At 37.0% G+C, this 18775-nt stretch overlaps 1 protein-coding gene across 1 annotated transcript; it reads right to left on the bottom strand.

The window, feature by feature from the left end:
- Positions 1 to 14527: 14527 nt before the first annotated feature.
- On the bottom strand, positions 14528 to 15519 carry LOC149134704 (zinc finger BED domain-containing protein 5-like). Its single transcript, XM_089355813.1, has 2 exons — positions 15415 to 15519; positions 14528 to 14938 (listed from the first exon to the last, which is right to left on the bottom strand). The coding sequence occupies exons 1-2, from the start codon at positions 15517 to 15519 to the stop codon at positions 14528 to 14530; spliced, it is 516 nt and encodes a 171-aa protein (XP_089211939.1).
- Positions 15520 to 18775: the final 3256 nt, after the last annotated feature.

Raw genomic sequence — 18775 nt, 5'->3', positions numbered from 1 at the left:
CACAGCTGCATCCGATAAATTGCGAGCAGAAGATCGAATCTCTACCACCTTCTAGCAACGGGACCAACAGCTCAGCCTGGTTTCGGGCTATTTCTGCCACCCCCTCAGCATTGGACACCTCGCCTGCTAGAGATGGTTGCAGCTCGGTTCTGCTCGCAATATATATATTTCAAGCGAACACACAGTCGCTTATTTTGCAACAGTCAAAAATGCTAGTTCTAAAATCTCTCTGAGAGACCAACTCAGTAGTTGTACTGACAAGTAATATTCGTAGCCTCCTTAACATGACTGTCCGTTCGAACGGACTCTGCTGCGATTTTTTAACCTCAAGAGGACATCTCTTCCCCCATTCGCAATTTATCGGATGCAGCTGTGCATCGTTAACCAGCTAGAGGAGGTGCTTCTTGGGGTTAAAAAATCGCGGTAGAGTCCGTTCGAACGGACAGTCATGTTAAGGAGGTTACGAATATTATTTGTCAATACAACTACTGCGTTGATCTTTTAGAGAGATTTTAGAACTAGCATTTTTGCTTGTACCAAACAAACATTTAAAACAATTTCAGAATAGATACAAGTTCAGACATAACAAGCGAAATTGCTCCAGTATGTACAGAAGCAAATACTTGTTTTACCACACAGCCCACCACAGTTCTATCAAGGGAATGCGTCATACACACCAAAGTCAGTTCCTTAATTTGTTTGACTGTCCAAAGGATCTATAGCGAAATGAAATGTAGTTCTTACGTCGAGGTTACCAATAAAGATTTTATTTGCCGGCAGTAGTCAGTGACACAAACTTAGTTGTAATCGTAGTAAGTTACAATGACAATGTTGTTTCCCGTGCGCTCTTAGTGTGTGTTGGAAGCTGTACGTGGAAGCTAGGTTAACGGTCTGCTGTCAGAGAGGAGAAAAAGGTAAGAATTGCGTTGTCCCTTTTCATTCGACCAAAAGATGTTTTCGGTTAGCCGGTCGGAAACAGTAGAAAGAGAAAGCAAACCTTTCATTCGGTTACAAAAGGTTTGGCCAAGAAGTAGGTCAAACTTAAAGATTGACCTTTCCACGACCACCGAAGGTCTCGGAGGTCAGATTATTCTCATCGAGAATAATCTGACCTCCGACATAAAGGATTAGACATTCTTCTGACAAGCAACAGGTCTGTGGATTTGGTTTCAAATCTAAGTTAAGCAGAGGAGAACGATCTCCAACAGATCTATAAGAAAAAGAAGTGACAAAATTCTTTTCTTAGATCAAACCAGGACACTAAAGTTGAGTTAACAGCCCCGTCTCATATATCAGAAGTACGAGAGACCACGGAGCACATAACAAGCTTCAAGATATATAGACCAAGCCATCAATCTAGAAAGAATAGTGGAGTAACTCTGAAGGCCTCGATGACAGATTATTCCTTCTTTATGCCAACAGTATATATAGGTTACTGATCGTTCTCGTGGCACAGAAGAAAAACATACCACCATTGATAAACCTCTAGAGAGAGCTTCATTCTTCGTCGTGTCTGTTTTGAAGAGACTTTGACAATTATGCAACATTTATGCCAACGTCGTACTTCTGGGTATTTTGGCGCTAATCACTGCCACCCAAGACGACTTCAAACACCAACTAGCAATTCGGTCCACACACGCAAGCATAATACATTAGACGCTTTGTTCACCAATAATACACACTTGGTTAACAACATCGAAATAAGCCTTTCTTTGTCAGGCCATAAACTCAATGAATTTTAAATTATAATATAAAAAAGGATTTCCCAATGATAAACTACAAAGTAAAAATTCTCGTTTTCGCAGAGAACCTCCTCAAATCGGGGAGACAACTGAGAATTAGCTGTTAATTGGTATTATAAATCTCGGACAACTCATCATAGAGAAGAAAATTTCTGTGCAAAAATATTCTGTAAGAAACTATGAAGGAAATATTAAAAATACTGACATAGAAGTAGCTGTTTTGTAGATGCTTGTTTCTCTGAACATTTTCACAGACTCTCATCAACCGGCTAAGCTCAGTGGTACAGTATTAAGAATATTTACTATGAGTAGAGACACAATAGTGATGTTGACTCAACATTCTGGTAACGCAATATTTTGAGAAGGTCGACTAATGTCCACAATTTTTGTCTCTTACCTACCCAGGCCTTACCTACCAACTGGAAAGACTACAGAAAGTATTTACCTTCGTCTCCAGAAAAAAAAAAAGAAAAAAGTTTTCAGAGACTTCATCTATCATGAATACCGGCATACGTTGTCTCTGTTATTTAGATTTTGATAACAGAAAAAAAAAAAAAAAAAAAAAGGAAATCATTGTCTTCATCCTTTCGGAGCTAATAATAAGAATGAAAAAAATAAGAATTAAAAATAAAAACGCACCAATCAAAGGTAGTAACGGATTAGCGGTTCTGGAAATACGTTGGACCAGATACCTTTCTGTATTTCTTTCGGCTCTTTGCACTTTGAGTTCAAATCTTGCCATAGCTTACTTATTTAACCATGGACTGATTTTGACGCCTAAGTGACTTCAGCGAAGTCACTTCTGTTGCTAGCATTCAATCTTGGTTTCCGGTTTGAGGAGACCTTTTTTTCCGTTTTCCCCCAGTCTCGGAGATTCTTTAATGGGTTATGGGCACTGCCTGCCCTAACTCTACTTGCGCCTGCGTTAAAATCGTTGCGTCGGTAGGCTGCGTAAGTTCCTGGCTGTTACACCTAGAGTACAGATGTGTACTCTCGTCTACCGAAAGGTAGACCAACTGTATTAAGTGATAAAATAATAAAACTACCATCTAACAAGGTATCACCAATATTTTGTCAACCCTTGTCACATAGAACAGGGTTTATTCTTAAGGTTTTCGACAAAATTTTGTATTTTAGAAGCGGTATTTCGTCTGTCTTTATGTTCTGAGTTCAAATTCCGCCGAGGTCACCTTTGCCTTTCATCCATCTCGGATCTATTCAATTAGATGTACAGATTATTTAACTAAATTTTTTAAAACTAAACACTTTCAAACTTCCGACACTGGTAGAATGTGTCACATAGAACAGGGTTTACTCTTAACGTTTTTGACAAAATTTTGTATTTTAGAAGTTATTTCGTCAGCAGTTACAGAGTGACTGTAGTTGAGCGTCGGAATGCTAGTTGTGACCGGTTACCTGGTACGGAATATTCTATGAAAGTTACACAAGGAAATTGGTCTGTTGATCGTGAGTGGAAACATCCACTCTAACAGAGTCGATAAAACCGAGTGTGTTGATATTGGTGTGTCCCTGGTGGTGGGGTTGTTGGCGCACGACATTGTGGTAGACAGTACATTGATGGTGAAAACGTCGGCGCAGGAACTGTAATATAGCTGTGTTCTGTATGTGTGGTGGTAATGATAATCCTGTTGAAACTTGGCGACGTCGGGGGGAATGCTTGTAGTTGGTAGTAGTAGTTGTTGTCGTCACGGTGGTAATCTTGGTTGAACGAAGTTGGTGGCGAAAAAATCGCTCGGTGATGGTGTTTGAAGAGGTGCGCTTTTACAGACGGTCGACAGACAAATCTCTGTACAACCATTAGCGAAAACCTCGAAGAAAATTTTCTTAACCCAAGATGAAAGAACGACCGTGCGAACTCAAAAAGGAGAAATGGTGAGGAATGGAAAAACAGAGGACTCCTTTTATTTAAACGTGTCACACGGTCGAACACAAAATATATATCAATGATGATATACAAATAGTGTTACACTTCGATAATATTAGTGAATTCGTAAATACCAGTAATGAAGAGACGATAGAAAAGACAACCGTATGAAATGAATAACAAGAGATATTTGGTGTGGCATAAAAGATGTATGTGTATGTGAGAGTGTGAATGCGACATATAAGAACATAATAAAAAACAGGCCGTCTATATGTATGTGAGATATCACAGCAGATAGAAAGTCAGTACACGTGAGAGTTTTATACCAAGTTCTTGAGTACACAATTGGAAAGTCGTGTTGACTATAGTTGGAGATGTTGGTGGTCATCGTTGCTTGGTAGTTCAGTCTCCATGGCCGCATTTGTTCTTTAGTCGGGGTTCACCAGTTATAGGTTGGTAGTCCAGAATCCATGCTGCGTTTGTTTCTTCGTCGGGGTCACCACTTTATAAGAAAGTGGGTTATATGAACTTTTTAAGTTGGCTGCGTGTTTGAATCACGTCGGGGGTCACCACTTTATAAGAAGTGGGTTATTGTAGCTCAGCGGGCTGCGTGTTCGAATCACGTCGGGGGTCACCACTTTATAGGAAAGTGGGTTATACATCATTAGATGTATACCTGACTTTCCTATGTAAAATTAAAAATATAACGAAACGCTGAACTCCAGACTATCAACTTAAACAACATTTATTCAGGTGGTAAATATATACATCTTTAGCTCTTGTTTGTTGTTACAGCTTCTGTGTGTATGAGCATGGTTGTTGGGACGTTGGTATGTAGATGTAAGCGAGCTGTCGAGCGTAAGTTCGAAAGATGGAGAGAGACAGCTAAACACGTCCATGCTCAATCGCTGGCCAGCAAGAAAGAGACAGAATGAAGCGGGAAAGCATGCTTGTTGAATTCCACGCATGCATGAGACTACGCATGCGCACGGCGTTACTACAAGGCTAAATAACAACAGCATTATGGTCAATTTCTATTCAAAAACATGGAGGGGAAATGCCTCTCTCTCACTATCGTTATGTATATATATAGTTTGTAAAAAACATATATCCAGAAGAAGCACACTCTAAGATGTAGAGCAGTCCCCTATATAAATATATATATATATATACAGTGGGGGGAAACAAATATTCGTACATGTCAAAATTCTTTATTTATTTAATTTCTAATAAATGGGATATACCAATACTATATTTGCATACACATGCATAAACTAAGATTATGCAAAAGAAACTAATAAATTATAGTAACTAATGAATTTATATACAATTATAAATATTTAGGGGTGAAAAAAGTATTCGTACAGAACATAAATAACTGATAATTCTGATTTAATACTTCGTAGCATAACCATTGTTCAGTTCCACTTCAACCAATCTCTTCTTGTAGTTCTTAATCAATGACTCGCATGTTATTTTAGGATTTTTTTCCCATTCTTCTTGACAAATTTTCTTCAAATCTGGAATGCACGTTGGGGCTCTTGAATGAATTTTAATTTTCAAATAACGCCACAAATTTTCAATGGGGTTCAAGTCAGGTGACTGGCTTGGCCATTCTTATAATTTTATATTGTGATTGACAATCCATTTTTTGGTAGACTTCGCCGTGTGCTTAGAGTCATTATCCTGTTGTAAAACCCACCCTTCACAAAGCTGGAAGTTTTTTTTACAGAGTCCAATAAATTATTGTTCAAAATATTTTGGTACATCTCTGCATTCATTCTACCATTTATAACATGTAAATTGCCAGTGCCATTTGCAGAGAAACACCCCCACACCATGATGTTGCCACCTTCAAACTTTACAGTAGGAATTGTGTTTTTTCAGCAAATAGGCGGTACCATCTTTCCTCCAAACATGGCTACGCGAATTTCGTCCATACAATTCAATTTTCCACTCGTCTGTCCATAAAACATTTTCCCAGAATGTATCAGATTTATCTTTATGTTCTTAAACAAATTTTCAACGGGCATCTCTATGCCTTTTAGTCAACAGCGGAGTTTTTCTAGGAGAGCGTGTCTTCAGTTCATTCCTATGAAGTTCATTACTGATTGTTTGTAGTGTAACACTAGTCCCTGAAGCTAACAAATCTTCTTGCAACTCCTTTCTGGTGATCATTGCGTTTTTTTCGATACTTCATTTCATTTTTCTTAAAGATCTAGGGGAAATCTTGCGTGGTGCACCGGATCTTATTCTGTTTTCAACAGTTCCCGATTTTTTATATCTTTGAATAAATGAAGATATGGTAGAAAATGGAACACAAAGGGTCTCTGATATTTTCCTGTAACTTTTACCTGCTTTCCACTGTTCAATAATTAAGTTTTTCACTGAATTTGTGAGTTCTTTACTTTTCGCCATTATTACGACACTACTTTATGTTGTCTCAGTGCTGAATGAAGAAGCTAGCGTTCTGACACTTAAAAATGACCACTGATAAGATTATTGGAACAAACGAGAAAGTTCTAGTAAAAAACAAATATTATTTTGACAATATTTTGTGGCATAGAAACTCATAAATTTATTCTGTACGAATACTTTTTTCACCCCTAAATATTTATAATTGTATATAAATTCATTAGTTACTATATTTATTAGTTTCTTTTGCATATTTTTAGTTTATGCATATGTATGCAAATATAGTATTGGTATATCCCATTTATATTCATTAGAAATTAAATAAAGAATTTTGACATGTACAAATATTTATTTCACCCCACTATATATATATATATATATATATATATATATATATATATATATATATATATATATATATATATATATATATATATATAGAGAGAGAGAGAGAGAGAGAGAGAGAGAATTTGGATTACGGATAGAAGAATGAAAATAATGAATCTCTATTGCATAGAATATCGAACATTCTAGAACTACCATGAAAAAGAAGTAAAAGCTTTATCGGTCACATGACCACATTACACGAAATTCAAAACTCTGCATGCAGAGGAAAATATTCCGTGGAAAAATTTCGCTTACACATATATAAATGTATATATAAGCGTACACTTCCGCAGTTAACTGGTAGTACCTGTGCATACGCAGTCACGCATATTCAAACACAATAACACACTTACGTGTGTGTGTGTGTGTGTTTGCATACAAATACCGACACATAAGCTCTTATCTCACATTCATAAACACTGGCATGCACTTGTGTATACATACATACATACATGCATGCATACATACATGCATGCATGCATAGATACAAGATTTATCTCTGCAGACGGCGCGACATGCTCATTATACTATCTTATACACTTGCGCACGCAAACTTGAACGGGTAAATACTGATGCATATAACGTGTGTGTGTATGTGAGAGAGAGAGAGAGAGAGAGAGAGAGAGAGAGAGAGAGTGTTGATGTATATGTATGTATGTATGTGTAAGTGAAAGGAGGGAGAAGAGAGAACATGGAAAAAAGAAAGAGAAAGTGAAATAAAATTGCATTGTTGACAAGTAACTTCGGCCTGTCTATAAACGTACACACATAAATTCTTTCTTTCTCTTTTCACACTCACAAACACACAAATACAGCTAGACGTGCATACCTACATACATACATACATACATATACGCATATGAACATTCATACGCAGCGAAACATACATGCACACTTATACGTGCTTAGATATATACATACATACGTGTGTGTGGGTGTTATGCTATGTGATTAGTTTGTATCTACAAGCGAAAAAAAATGTAGTTAACACAGGCGTGTAATTAATATATTTGGTATGTAATATTTGTTTATCTGCATAATTGTTTCTCTCCTTGGTTCCCAACTACATGGTCCCGGGTTCAGATTCACTGGGTGACTCAGGGGCTAACGCAAGGAAGTGGTGGCTGAGGGGCACGTGTCCCTCCCGCCACTCAAGAAAAGAAGTGTCCCCTTCTAAATAATGTTATTACGCCCTTTTCTCCTGGAATTTTTCCTCTTCTAACCTTGTGCCCTCGTTCGAAAAATTAATGGGACCGAGCTTGTGGCTCCTTGAACAACTTTGGGCCGACCAGAGCCGTGTAAGTGGATTTGGTAGATGGAAACTGAAAGAAGCTCGTCATGTGTGTGTGAATATATATATATATATATATATATATATATATATATATATATATATATATATATATATATATATATATATATATATATATATATATAAGGTTGAGGAGGGTATTGGATTTAACCAAACCCAAGAGGATACAGGTAATACCGAGTAAGTGCTGTATACCGACTAGTTTTGCCCCAGTCGTTGTATGAACAGGATTGGGGATTATAAGTCGTGTATTAGCGTGTGTATGTATAAATATATAAAAATAAAAAGATAAAGAGAGCAATGGTAAAGTTGGAAAAATATTTTATGGATAGAGTCTTACAGCTGTTTCTGGGAAGATCCCCGATGAAGGGAAGTACTGGATCTTCCCAGAAACAGCTGTAAGACTATCCATAAAATATTTTTCCAACCTTACCATTGCTCTCTTTATCTTTTTATTTTTATATATTTACACACACACACACACACACACACACATATATATATATATATATATATATAAGAAAAATAATGACATCACTGGTAGTTCTAATCAGTTTGATTAATTTTTTTTTTAACAATATAAATATTAGTTCATATTCTATCTATGAACTAAAATTTATATTAAAAAATTAAAAAAGTAATAAATTAAACTGATTAGAACTACTAGTGAAGTCGTTCTTTTTCGTTTTACAAATATACCTACTGTACCAAGGATTTCACACATTTTCCAAATCACACACACACACATACATATATGTGTGTGTATCTTTGAGTCTATCCCCCACCCCCGGGCACCGCTTGACAACAAATGCTGGTTTGTTTACGTCCCCGTAACTTAGCAGTTCGGCAAAACAGACCGATAAAATAAGTACCAGGTTTAGCAAAATGTAAGTACTAGGGTCGATTCATTCAACTAAAAATTCTGCAAGGCAGTGTCCCAGCATGGCCGCAGTCTAATAACTGAAACAAATCGAAGAGAAAGCCAAGAGATACTAACGTAGAAGAGTAACTTCATTATCACAGCAGTGAAATTCTCTTTTGCTGTACTGCGTTTCATGATTCTTCGCTGATCATTCAACTCAAGTGATCAGTGAAGAATAGGAAACTCGGGAGTAGCAATAAAGCCATCTTCGTGCTCTTGTAAATAAAATATATAATAAAATATATCAATATAGGCGCAGACATGACTGTGTGGTTTATTTTTCAAACACATGGTTCTGGGTCCAGTCCCACTGCATGGCATCATGGGCAAGTGTCTTCTACTGTAGCCTGCGGGGTGGGGGTGGGGGCAACCAAAGCTTTGTGAGTTGGGAGACAGAAACAGAAAGAAACCCGTCGTATATATGTAACACACACACAGTTCACAAATGAGATCCAGATATTCTCCGTATATTAATATGGATCGCCGAGCCCCCAGAAACAGCTGTTGGACATATAATATCTTTCTTCCATCCCTTTAATTTTCTCTGTCGTCTGTACTCTGTGTAAGTTAGAACTATTAACATAAATATCTATATATTTATACATATAAATTCATCATACGAAAGTTTCCACCTTTTGTTTTCTCTCGTTTTGCATGTCTACATATAAACATATTTTGTATTTTATCTATTTAATATATTTGATGTGTATAATTTGTCTATCCGCATAATTGTTTCTCTCCTTGTGTGTGTGTTTGTGTCTTGTATTTGTTCCCTCCACCTACCACTTTACAATCGGCGTTGGTGTGTTTAGGTACCCGTGGTCCAGCGGTTCGGCAAAAAGAACTAATAGAATAAGTAACAGGCTTTAAAAAAACAGTAATTCGTTCGACTGAAATTCTTCAAGACAATGCTGAAACAAGTAAAAGATAAAAGACAAAAATAACGCACACACACACACGTGTCCTGGAAGAATCATTATGCTAATAATAATAATAATAAACATAACGCACTGGTTCAATAGGATTTCTTTAATGTTAATCAATCTAACCAACAAATTAATCGATCGTTTGTTCAAGGTGTTGATTAAACAATCAGTCAGTTGCTTGTTTGGCAAAGTTCTTTCGTTGCTATTCGCGAACTCATGAGTGAGATGTTCATTACTATGAACCTCCTAAGACAAGATTTGTTTCAACACACGAATTCACACCAAGAATTTTGCAGACCAAATACAAAAACGAAGTATCACGCATATGTGCATTTATACGCGCGCGCGCGAATGTGTGCGAAATATACAGACACGTCACACACACACACACTCACACGCACATACATATATATATATATACATACACATGCACATGCACTTGCATACGTAGAGCCAGAATTTACTACAACTTTTTCTTCATTTTCTCTCATTTTGTATGCAGATATTTGCGTGTGTCCGTACGGGTACGCATGATAGTTATGTACAGTATATGTCTATGTGCGACTATACCTATGTTTATCTCTATATGTCTTTCTTATCTGTGTGACGTCGGGTACGTCTAGTGGCCGTGCGTTTCCGTGGAGTTGAGTTCGTTTGCATGAATGTGTTTCCATATGCATAATGTTTTAATTTAAATTCACTCATTTATTTGGAATTCATTTTACACTTTCTGTCACGTCCTTCGGTTTCTTTTCTTTTTTTCTTCTTTTTTAACTGTGGATATTCATTTGGGTGCAAGCGTACATGTATCTATGCGCATATTTGCTTTCATTAGCTTGCCTCAATGTGCACTTATATGCATTCATGTGTATGTATGTTGTAACTATACAGGCAAACCCCGCCGACTTACGTTGTTTCGAGTTACGTCTTTTTCGCCTCCGCATCGTCTTTTTTTTAAAGAAACGGAGGAAAAACAAAAATAAACTTCAACTGTATTCGATTTATACGACTTCACGTCGGTCTCATAGAACATTTAAAAGCATAACAATTACAAAAAGAAAAACCAACATTGAAGTGGAAAAAAATCAAACAATATACACGTGAAAATATATACAAACCATTTATTTATAATTATATATTGCATAATATATCAGCATGGGAGTGCGTGCACCAGATATACACATGCATATGTTATGCATTTGGGTGTGCATGATTCAATGTAACTGTATTAGCAGATAATTATGTATGTATCTGTGCATAGAACTGTATATGTGTATGCAAAATTTTTCCACGGAATATTTATAATGATCAAATGAATTTTTTAATTTCGTGTGCCGGTAATTTTCCAGACAGTTCTAGGATGTTCGCTATATATATATATTCTTTTGCTGTATATAAATATAACATCTTATTTATTTATTGTCTATTTTGCTAAGTGTAATTGCGCAAATCTTTTAAGCTCTTGCGTTACTCTTATTTAGATTCATGTATTGCACTCTATCTCCCGTATGTAAAACTCAACTTACTTGCGTGCACACACACACACACACACACACATACATAGTGTATAGAACGAGATTATGATCCAAATTAGGTTCTCGTGAAGCACATCTGCAAGTACAATGTAGTCAAATGTATATGGATGTTTTATATTAAATGAGGTATACATAGCATTTGAAATTTCTGAGAAATTATAGAACAAAACAAAAGACTGAAAAATTTGGTATATTTTCAATGTGAGGATATATTCCTTTAAGAGTAGAAGATTAAAGAGCTTGGTGAAATTCTGAGGGTGCAATGTTTTAGTGTAACACTGTTACGTTGGCTTTCTCCGGTGGAAACAACCAGAAGTATTTCTGCACTTAGCGCGTGAGTATGATGGATAGGGAACCTGGTGGAGAGTTGGGTGGTGGTGGTGGGGGGGGGGGGAGAAATTGAAAGAGGATTGTCCAGTAGTGTGTTGTGCAAAGTTGGTTGGAAAACGAGCAGTGGAAGTGGAAGCTTTTTTTTTTATGGGGATACTGTTTACAGAGCCATCATTGTTCAGAAGAAGAGTAAAAGAGGATTCCGAAAAATTAGTGGAGATACTTTTGGTAAGTTACTAGTGGCGGCTCGTCTGCAGTATCTCCCATTCATAATATACGTTTACTTATTTTTTTTTTTTAATATTTAATGCTATCACTAGCAATCCTTAAGCTTAATTATCAGTTTTCAAACTGTCATTCCTAGAAAATAACAATATCCCTGAATGTGGAACTGCCTACTCCGCAGTTTCAATGATGGGGCGTTTGCTTTGTCGTGCGTTTTATGCATATGTCCTAGAGGTAAGCGGGACAAACAGGCTGGGTAGTTATGTTTACGCTTCATCCTGTTGATACAACAGAGATGATATAATATCATATTTAAGGATACTACATATAAGAATTTGAATGAATTATCACGGCCTCCATGCTTCCTTAAGGAACAAGTTCTGTGATACTGAGTGAACTTGAGCAATTTAATAGTTCATGGTGGCTTTGTGGTTGTGAAATAATAAAAAAAAGAAAGATGCATTATTTTGTTTTCCATGTTTGTTGTTTGGAAGTGATTTTATAACATGGATAAAATATGGTTTTAGAAATATGAACAAAATGAAAGAAAAAACCGGAAAAGAAAACCCCAAAAGGTAAAGAAGTATATTGAAAATGTGGTTTCATTTCGCTTTTTAGGGAGAGTAAATATTAAAGAAAAACTTAGTGAAACCTATAGACTTTTAATTAATGAGTATAACAGGAAGGTTATCAAGAACCGTGAAATTTTATTCCAGATGATAGACTCTTTTACTTGTTTTCAGTCATTTGACTGTGGCCATGCTGGAGCACCGCCTTTTAGTTGAGAAAATCGACCCCAGGACTTATTCTTTGGATGCCTACTACTTATTCTATCGGTCTCTTTTGCCGAACCGCTAATTTACGGGGACGTAAACACACCAGCATCGGTTGTCAAGCGATGTTGGGGGGGGGGGGGATAAACACAGACATGCCAACATATATACACACATACATATATATACATATATACGACGGGCTTCTTTCAGTTTCCGTCAACCAAATCCTCTCACAAGGCTTTGGTCGGCCCGAGGCTATAGTAGAAGACACTTGCCCAAGGTGCCACGCAGTGGGACTGAGCCCTGTGGTTGGTAAGCAAGCTACTTACCACACAGCCACTCCTATGCCTATATTTTGTAGAAATTTTGAAATTTCTTTACGTATACAAGATGAAAATGGTGTAATTATGGAATTAATAAATCCAGGTGTAATTATGGGATTAATAAATTTTGAATCTAAATTAGACCCTGATTTAGAGAACTATTTAGAAACCACTTGTTTACAAAGCTATTTCTAAGACTATTCAAAATGAGATAAACATTGACTTGCTGGAGACATACCATGATGAGATAAAGAAAGATATTCAAGAGGTTTCATTTATATCTGTCATGGATGATGACGCAAAAGATGTTTCAGAAAAGTTAAATGGTAGTTGTTCTATTGTCCGTGCATAACGAAGAAATATTTGAGAATTTATTATTCTTTATTCTTGAAAACCCAAACTATAGCGTATCAGATCAAAATATATGCTTGAGCAATTAGACATAATCTTTTGAAGGAAACAGATGAAAATTAATAACTCAGATACTTGATGGTGCAAATGTCATGAAAAGCAAAAGAAAATAAAAAAGTGTGGGGTGGGGGCGACTTCGGGTAAACCTGAAAGTAGTTTATAATAATGAACATTTCATTCACTATTGTGCACACAGACTGAATCTAATAATAAAAAATGTACCAAATATTACATGAAAACACAAAAATATCAACATTTCGGCTGTATCAACATTTCCCCAAAGATTACCACAGCGTACGCGCAACGGTGTTCATTTTCTACAATATGGAAACTTTAAAAAGCTGCTTCGCTGAAATATAGTCACATCAAATGGAGATCAAACCATTTTAGAAGCAACAGGAATTATGTTCTACCTGAATAATGAAAAATTCATGTTCTGGTTGGAGTTTTTTCATCAGATCATGTCATACTTTGAAGTAATTTACAGCCAAATGCGGTCTCAAGAAATTGTTGTTTAAAGTATATTGACAGTTAAATAGATTTCAAAGCTGCTATTTATGAAACAAAAAGCTCTGTGAGAATCCTTAAAAGACGCTCATGTCAGAAGCAAAAATGTGTGTGATTGTGCATGTATTCATACTGTGGGCAGATATTCTTTCAAGTAAACAATTAGCAGCTCTCAAAAAATTATTTAACAAGAAATTCCCCACCCCAAGCGCAAAAAAAAAAAAAAAAAAAAAAAAAAAATCACGAGTTTTGAGAATAGTCAATAAAATAGAATAAGTTTAACCACTGAAGCAGTGTTTCCCAAACTTTTCGCGTCAAATTGCAATATCGCCCACCTATCTCCCCAAAAAGGTTCCATTGCCCACCTTTAAAAAAAAAGCCCTGACACAACCCTCCCTAACACTAAATCCCCTAGGAGAACCCCGCCCTTGTATCATTTGACGCACATACTATATCGTAGACTCGTTGCCCGATGCAAAAATAATTAATGATTGTATTATAAAGGAAAAGAATACAATTTTTTAATGAGAACGCTGTCTGGTGCGATGCAGTTAGAGCAGATATATTCGGTTTCAAACTTGTCAACTTTAGCCGCAAGTCTCCTCGTTGTGTTACATCCAGTCCAATTAGTTAATGGGAAAGTAAAGTTCCAACATGGCTAACATCAGATTCAACCAGGTACGAGGTAAGGAAGGCAAGAAAAAATCATTTCAGACGTTTCTACAGATTGGGGTATGAGTTCAATATACTTAGATGATACCACAAACCTTCTTTGCCATTATGGCGATATCGCATTGTGGCATCATTGTCATTTTGTAATCCTAACAATTCCTACTGAACATCGTCCTCGCAAGCAACTGCATCGACCTCAAACGGATTGCTATACCAATTTGGAATATTCATCGCAATAACATCTTGAAATCGCTCCACCATGCCATCGTGCAATGATTGTAAATAATTGCGATATCTAGTTAGATCCTCATCAACCAATTCATCGTTCAAAGAATGAAGTTGTGGAAATTGATGGAATTGACGTTTTGAAATGTTAGTCTTGTACAGCACCAATTTCGAAATGAAGTTAGTGATAAATGATTTACAATCAACGAGAGTTTTTATGTTTCCTTGCAATAATATATTCAAATCATTTAGTTTCGTGACTATATCACAAAGAAAAGAGATGTCGCATCTTGCAACCACCAATGAAGCAGATAGTGGAGTATCTTCAAAGAAAGATATGATTATCTGAAACAGTTCAATAAAGCGTAAGACACAGTTTCTTTTTGACAGCCACTGGACTTCGGTAAGGTGTAAGAGTTTAGTATAGTCCTCATCATTTCTCAGAGTTCACGGAAAATTCGATCAGTCAAGGGACTAGACTTCAGTTTGTTCACAGTCTTGATAACTAACTGTAGTGCATCATTCAATCTACTGTTATTTTTTGCCACTAAATGCTGCCAGTGTGCCTAGCAATGAACAGTTAGTACCTGGTTGGAAATTTCACGATTTAGGAGAGATGAAAAAAAAACCTGTATCTTCCTTTCATTGAAGGGACTCCATCAGACACACAGGCAAGAATATTACTGAGTGGGATATTATGTTCAAAAAGGAAAGACTTGAGAATGTGAAAAATAGTTGCACCTTTTGAATCAAGCAGCAATTTCTGTGAACAGCATTTCCTCACGAGGTTGAAGGTCTTCGCTGAAATACCGAACATATACCAACATCAAACATTGATTGTCCACAACAGCTGACTCATCCACTTGTATAGAAAATTCAGAACGCTGGAGAATATTAATGAGCCGATGTTTGACATCGTTGGTCATTTGATCGATGCGTCGAGAAATTGTTATTACTAAGAGGGATCTTCATAATGTTATTGAGCTTTTCGTGCTCAACAGTTGACAAAACCTCTTCGATAACTGGGTGAAGAAATGTTTCTCCAATTGTGTGAAACTTACCAGACTTAGCAACAAGCAATGCAATGTTGTACGATGCAATCAATCCATCCTTCTCCTATTTACTAGTTTCTGGAGTAGCGTGTTGAATGTTTGTGTTTGCTTTTTGAAAGAGGAACTCAGTTGCCAAAAGTATGACAACGGCTTGTGCACCTTGTCAGAATGCTTTGCATCAAAGTGATACTTCAAGCATGAAGGTTTCATTGCTTCGTTGGTTAATGTTTGATGGCAAATTGGTAACAGAGTTCTGAGGAGAGGGAATAAATCCAAACGATAAATAATCACTACTGTATTGTCGATAAATTTTCTTAACTGGAGGCGTAAGTAAAGTGAAAATGGGAAAACGAATTTCTACAGATGGCGTCAGAAAGGCAGTATGGTATTCTCAAAGTGAAGAAGTCAATAGAGCAGTCAGATGACACGTCTTTACTGGAGCAAATATGGATCTAGTTCGTTTGGCTGCCATCATTTCAAAAATTGAAGTTTATCGAAAATTTTAAAATTTGGCACATTAATATACCTTTCTAAGCTAAATTGCTGGAGTTATTCACCTTTTTCTAGAAAAATGTTAAAAAGTTATAGAGGTTAATATAGTCATTTAACCATTTTCACTCAGTCAAGAAACACGATTTCAATCTTGTCATTTTGTGCGTGACTGCACATTTTGTCAACATCCTGAAAATAGCACTTGAGTTTTGATGTGAAACCATAGAATTACGTACGACACATAACCCCTCATAACTTTTTTATTTTTCAGTCTTCAGGAAATTTTTGTGAATTTGTATTCTACACGCGGGACTTCATAGAATTATGCAAAAAAAAGAAGAGAAATGGTGGTTGAGCGTGATTTAAGGCCTAGGCCTACTTCGCTGCTATTTTTAGCACATATGACAACCATCTCAATGACCGTGCGACAAAAATATTGGCTCGATAAACAAGTCCGCGTTTTTTAATACAAAGGGACATCTCGGGCAAGTAGTCAAATCGATAAAAGTGCATCTTCATTCTAGGCATACCTAGATATAGGTAAATGCAGACTTGTTTTCTAAAAATTCTTTGTCACCCACAAAATGTTCACATCGCCCACCAAAATCTCATATCACCCACCATTTTCTAGAAATTTACCTGTAAAATGAAATCGCCCATCGGTGGGCGATATCGCCCACTTTGGGAAGCTATGCACTGAAGTATCCGGAAATTCTAGTCATCAAAGTAAGTGCCATTACAATCAAAACATTTTTGCCAACCAGTTACAAGCTTGTTTATTCCGGTAACATAAAGACCTGGAATTCTGGAGCTGATGAAATCTATGAACGCACTTTCAGCATCGGTTTGATTTTTGAACACCTTCTCTCGCAAGAGACCATCAAGGTGCTTGAAAAAGTGGTAGTCGGAAGGAGAAAGGTCTGGGGGAAGAACTTCGTAGCCAAGTTCCCTCAACTTCTGGAGCGTCATTAGTGAAACGTGTGGTCGAGCATTGTCATGAAGAATGATTGTGGCAATTTTTTGTTCCTTTTGGCAATTTCATGGCAATATGTTTCTTCAGTAATGGTTTTTCTGGGTTTTAAGAAGTTATAGTAGATGAGTCCTGCAGTACACCACCAAACAGTCACCATTACCTTCTTTTTGAAGAGCTCGAGTTTGGGGAAGGTTCTCGGTGCTTCATTTTGATGCATCGACTGCGAAGAACGATTTTTTATTATTGTACAGAATCCACTTTTCATTGCAAGTTACAATACGGTTGAGAAATGATGGATCAGTCTGGTAACAGAGGAGTCCTATTTGCTTTGCAACATGATTTTAGATTCAGCCTGAATAAATGGTGTCTTGGACAAGTGTCTTCTACTATAACTCCAAGCCAATCAAAGCCTTGTGAGTGAATTTAATAGCCAGAAACTAAAGAGAAGTCTGGATGTATGTATGTGTATTTCCTACTGTTGACAGTGCATGCTAATTGTCAACTCAACAAACATCACCGTCATACAAACAGTGTCATTTGTTTGCAATCTTCCTTTAAAAAATGTCTAGACTAGAAGAAAATAGCGCCCTGCTTGTAAACAGATGAGTGTTAGCAACAAGAGCATCTGGCTATAGAAAATCTGCCTCAACAAATTTCAAGTGACTCATGGGAAAGCAGATGTTAATTGCTTCAGTATGGTACTTATTTACTGATGTTTATTATTCAGTGTCTAACTTTGATATAACACCACCTTGGGCCAAGCCTACACTCCTACTACATATATATATATCTTTTACCTTCTACTCTTTTAGTCATTGGACTGTAGCTATGTTGGAGAACTACCTAGAAGGGTTTTAGTAGGACAGATTGTCCCCAGTACTTAACATATGAGTCTCTTTTGCTGAGCTGCTACATTATGGGAACATAAACAAACCAACACTAGTTACCAAGTAGTTGGGAATAAGGCACACACACACAGTCACAGATATATAAATGGTTCAGAATAATAAATATATATATATAATGACTGTGTGCTAAGAAGCTTGCTTCCCAACCACATGGTTCACTCATGCTGACCAAAGCTTTGTGAGTGGATTTGGTAGATGGAAAGTGAAAGAAGTCCATCGTATATATATATCATCATCATCATCATTTAATGTCTTTTGTCCATGCTGGCATCGATTGGATGGTTTGACCAGGGCTGGTAAGCTGAGGGGCTGCACCAGACTCCAGTCTGATTTGGCATGGCTCCTACAGCTGGATGCCCTTCCTAACACCAACCACAAGGAGAGTGTAATGAATGCCTTTACATGCCACCAACATGAGTACCAGTTGCATGGCACCGGTATCTGTGATGACGACGATTTCACATGGCTTGATGTGTCTTCTTTTCAAGCATAGCATATTGCCAAAGGTCTCAGTCATTTGTCATTGCTTCTATGAGGCCCAACGCTTGAAAAGTTCTTTTTATGTGCCACTGGCATGGGTGCTAGTTACGCAACACTAGCACCAGCCACATTGCCATTGTGTGGCCCAATGTGCCACAGGCATGGGTGCTAGTTAAAGCGACACCAGCAAATGGCCACATTGCCTCAGCGCTCGAAAGGTGCTTTTACATGGCACCGGCATGAGTGCCAGTAACATGATATCGGTATTGGTCATGAC

Source organism: Octopus bimaculoides, chromosome 7, assembly GCF_046866305.1.
Source record: "Octopus bimaculoides isolate indiv1 chromosome 7, ASM4686630v1, whole genome shotgun sequence".
In the NCBI taxonomy this organism is placed as follows: domain Eukaryota; kingdom Metazoa; phylum Mollusca; class Cephalopoda; order Octopoda; family Octopodidae; genus Octopus; species Octopus bimaculoides.
This window is presented reverse-complemented; position numbering and strand designations above follow the sequence as displayed.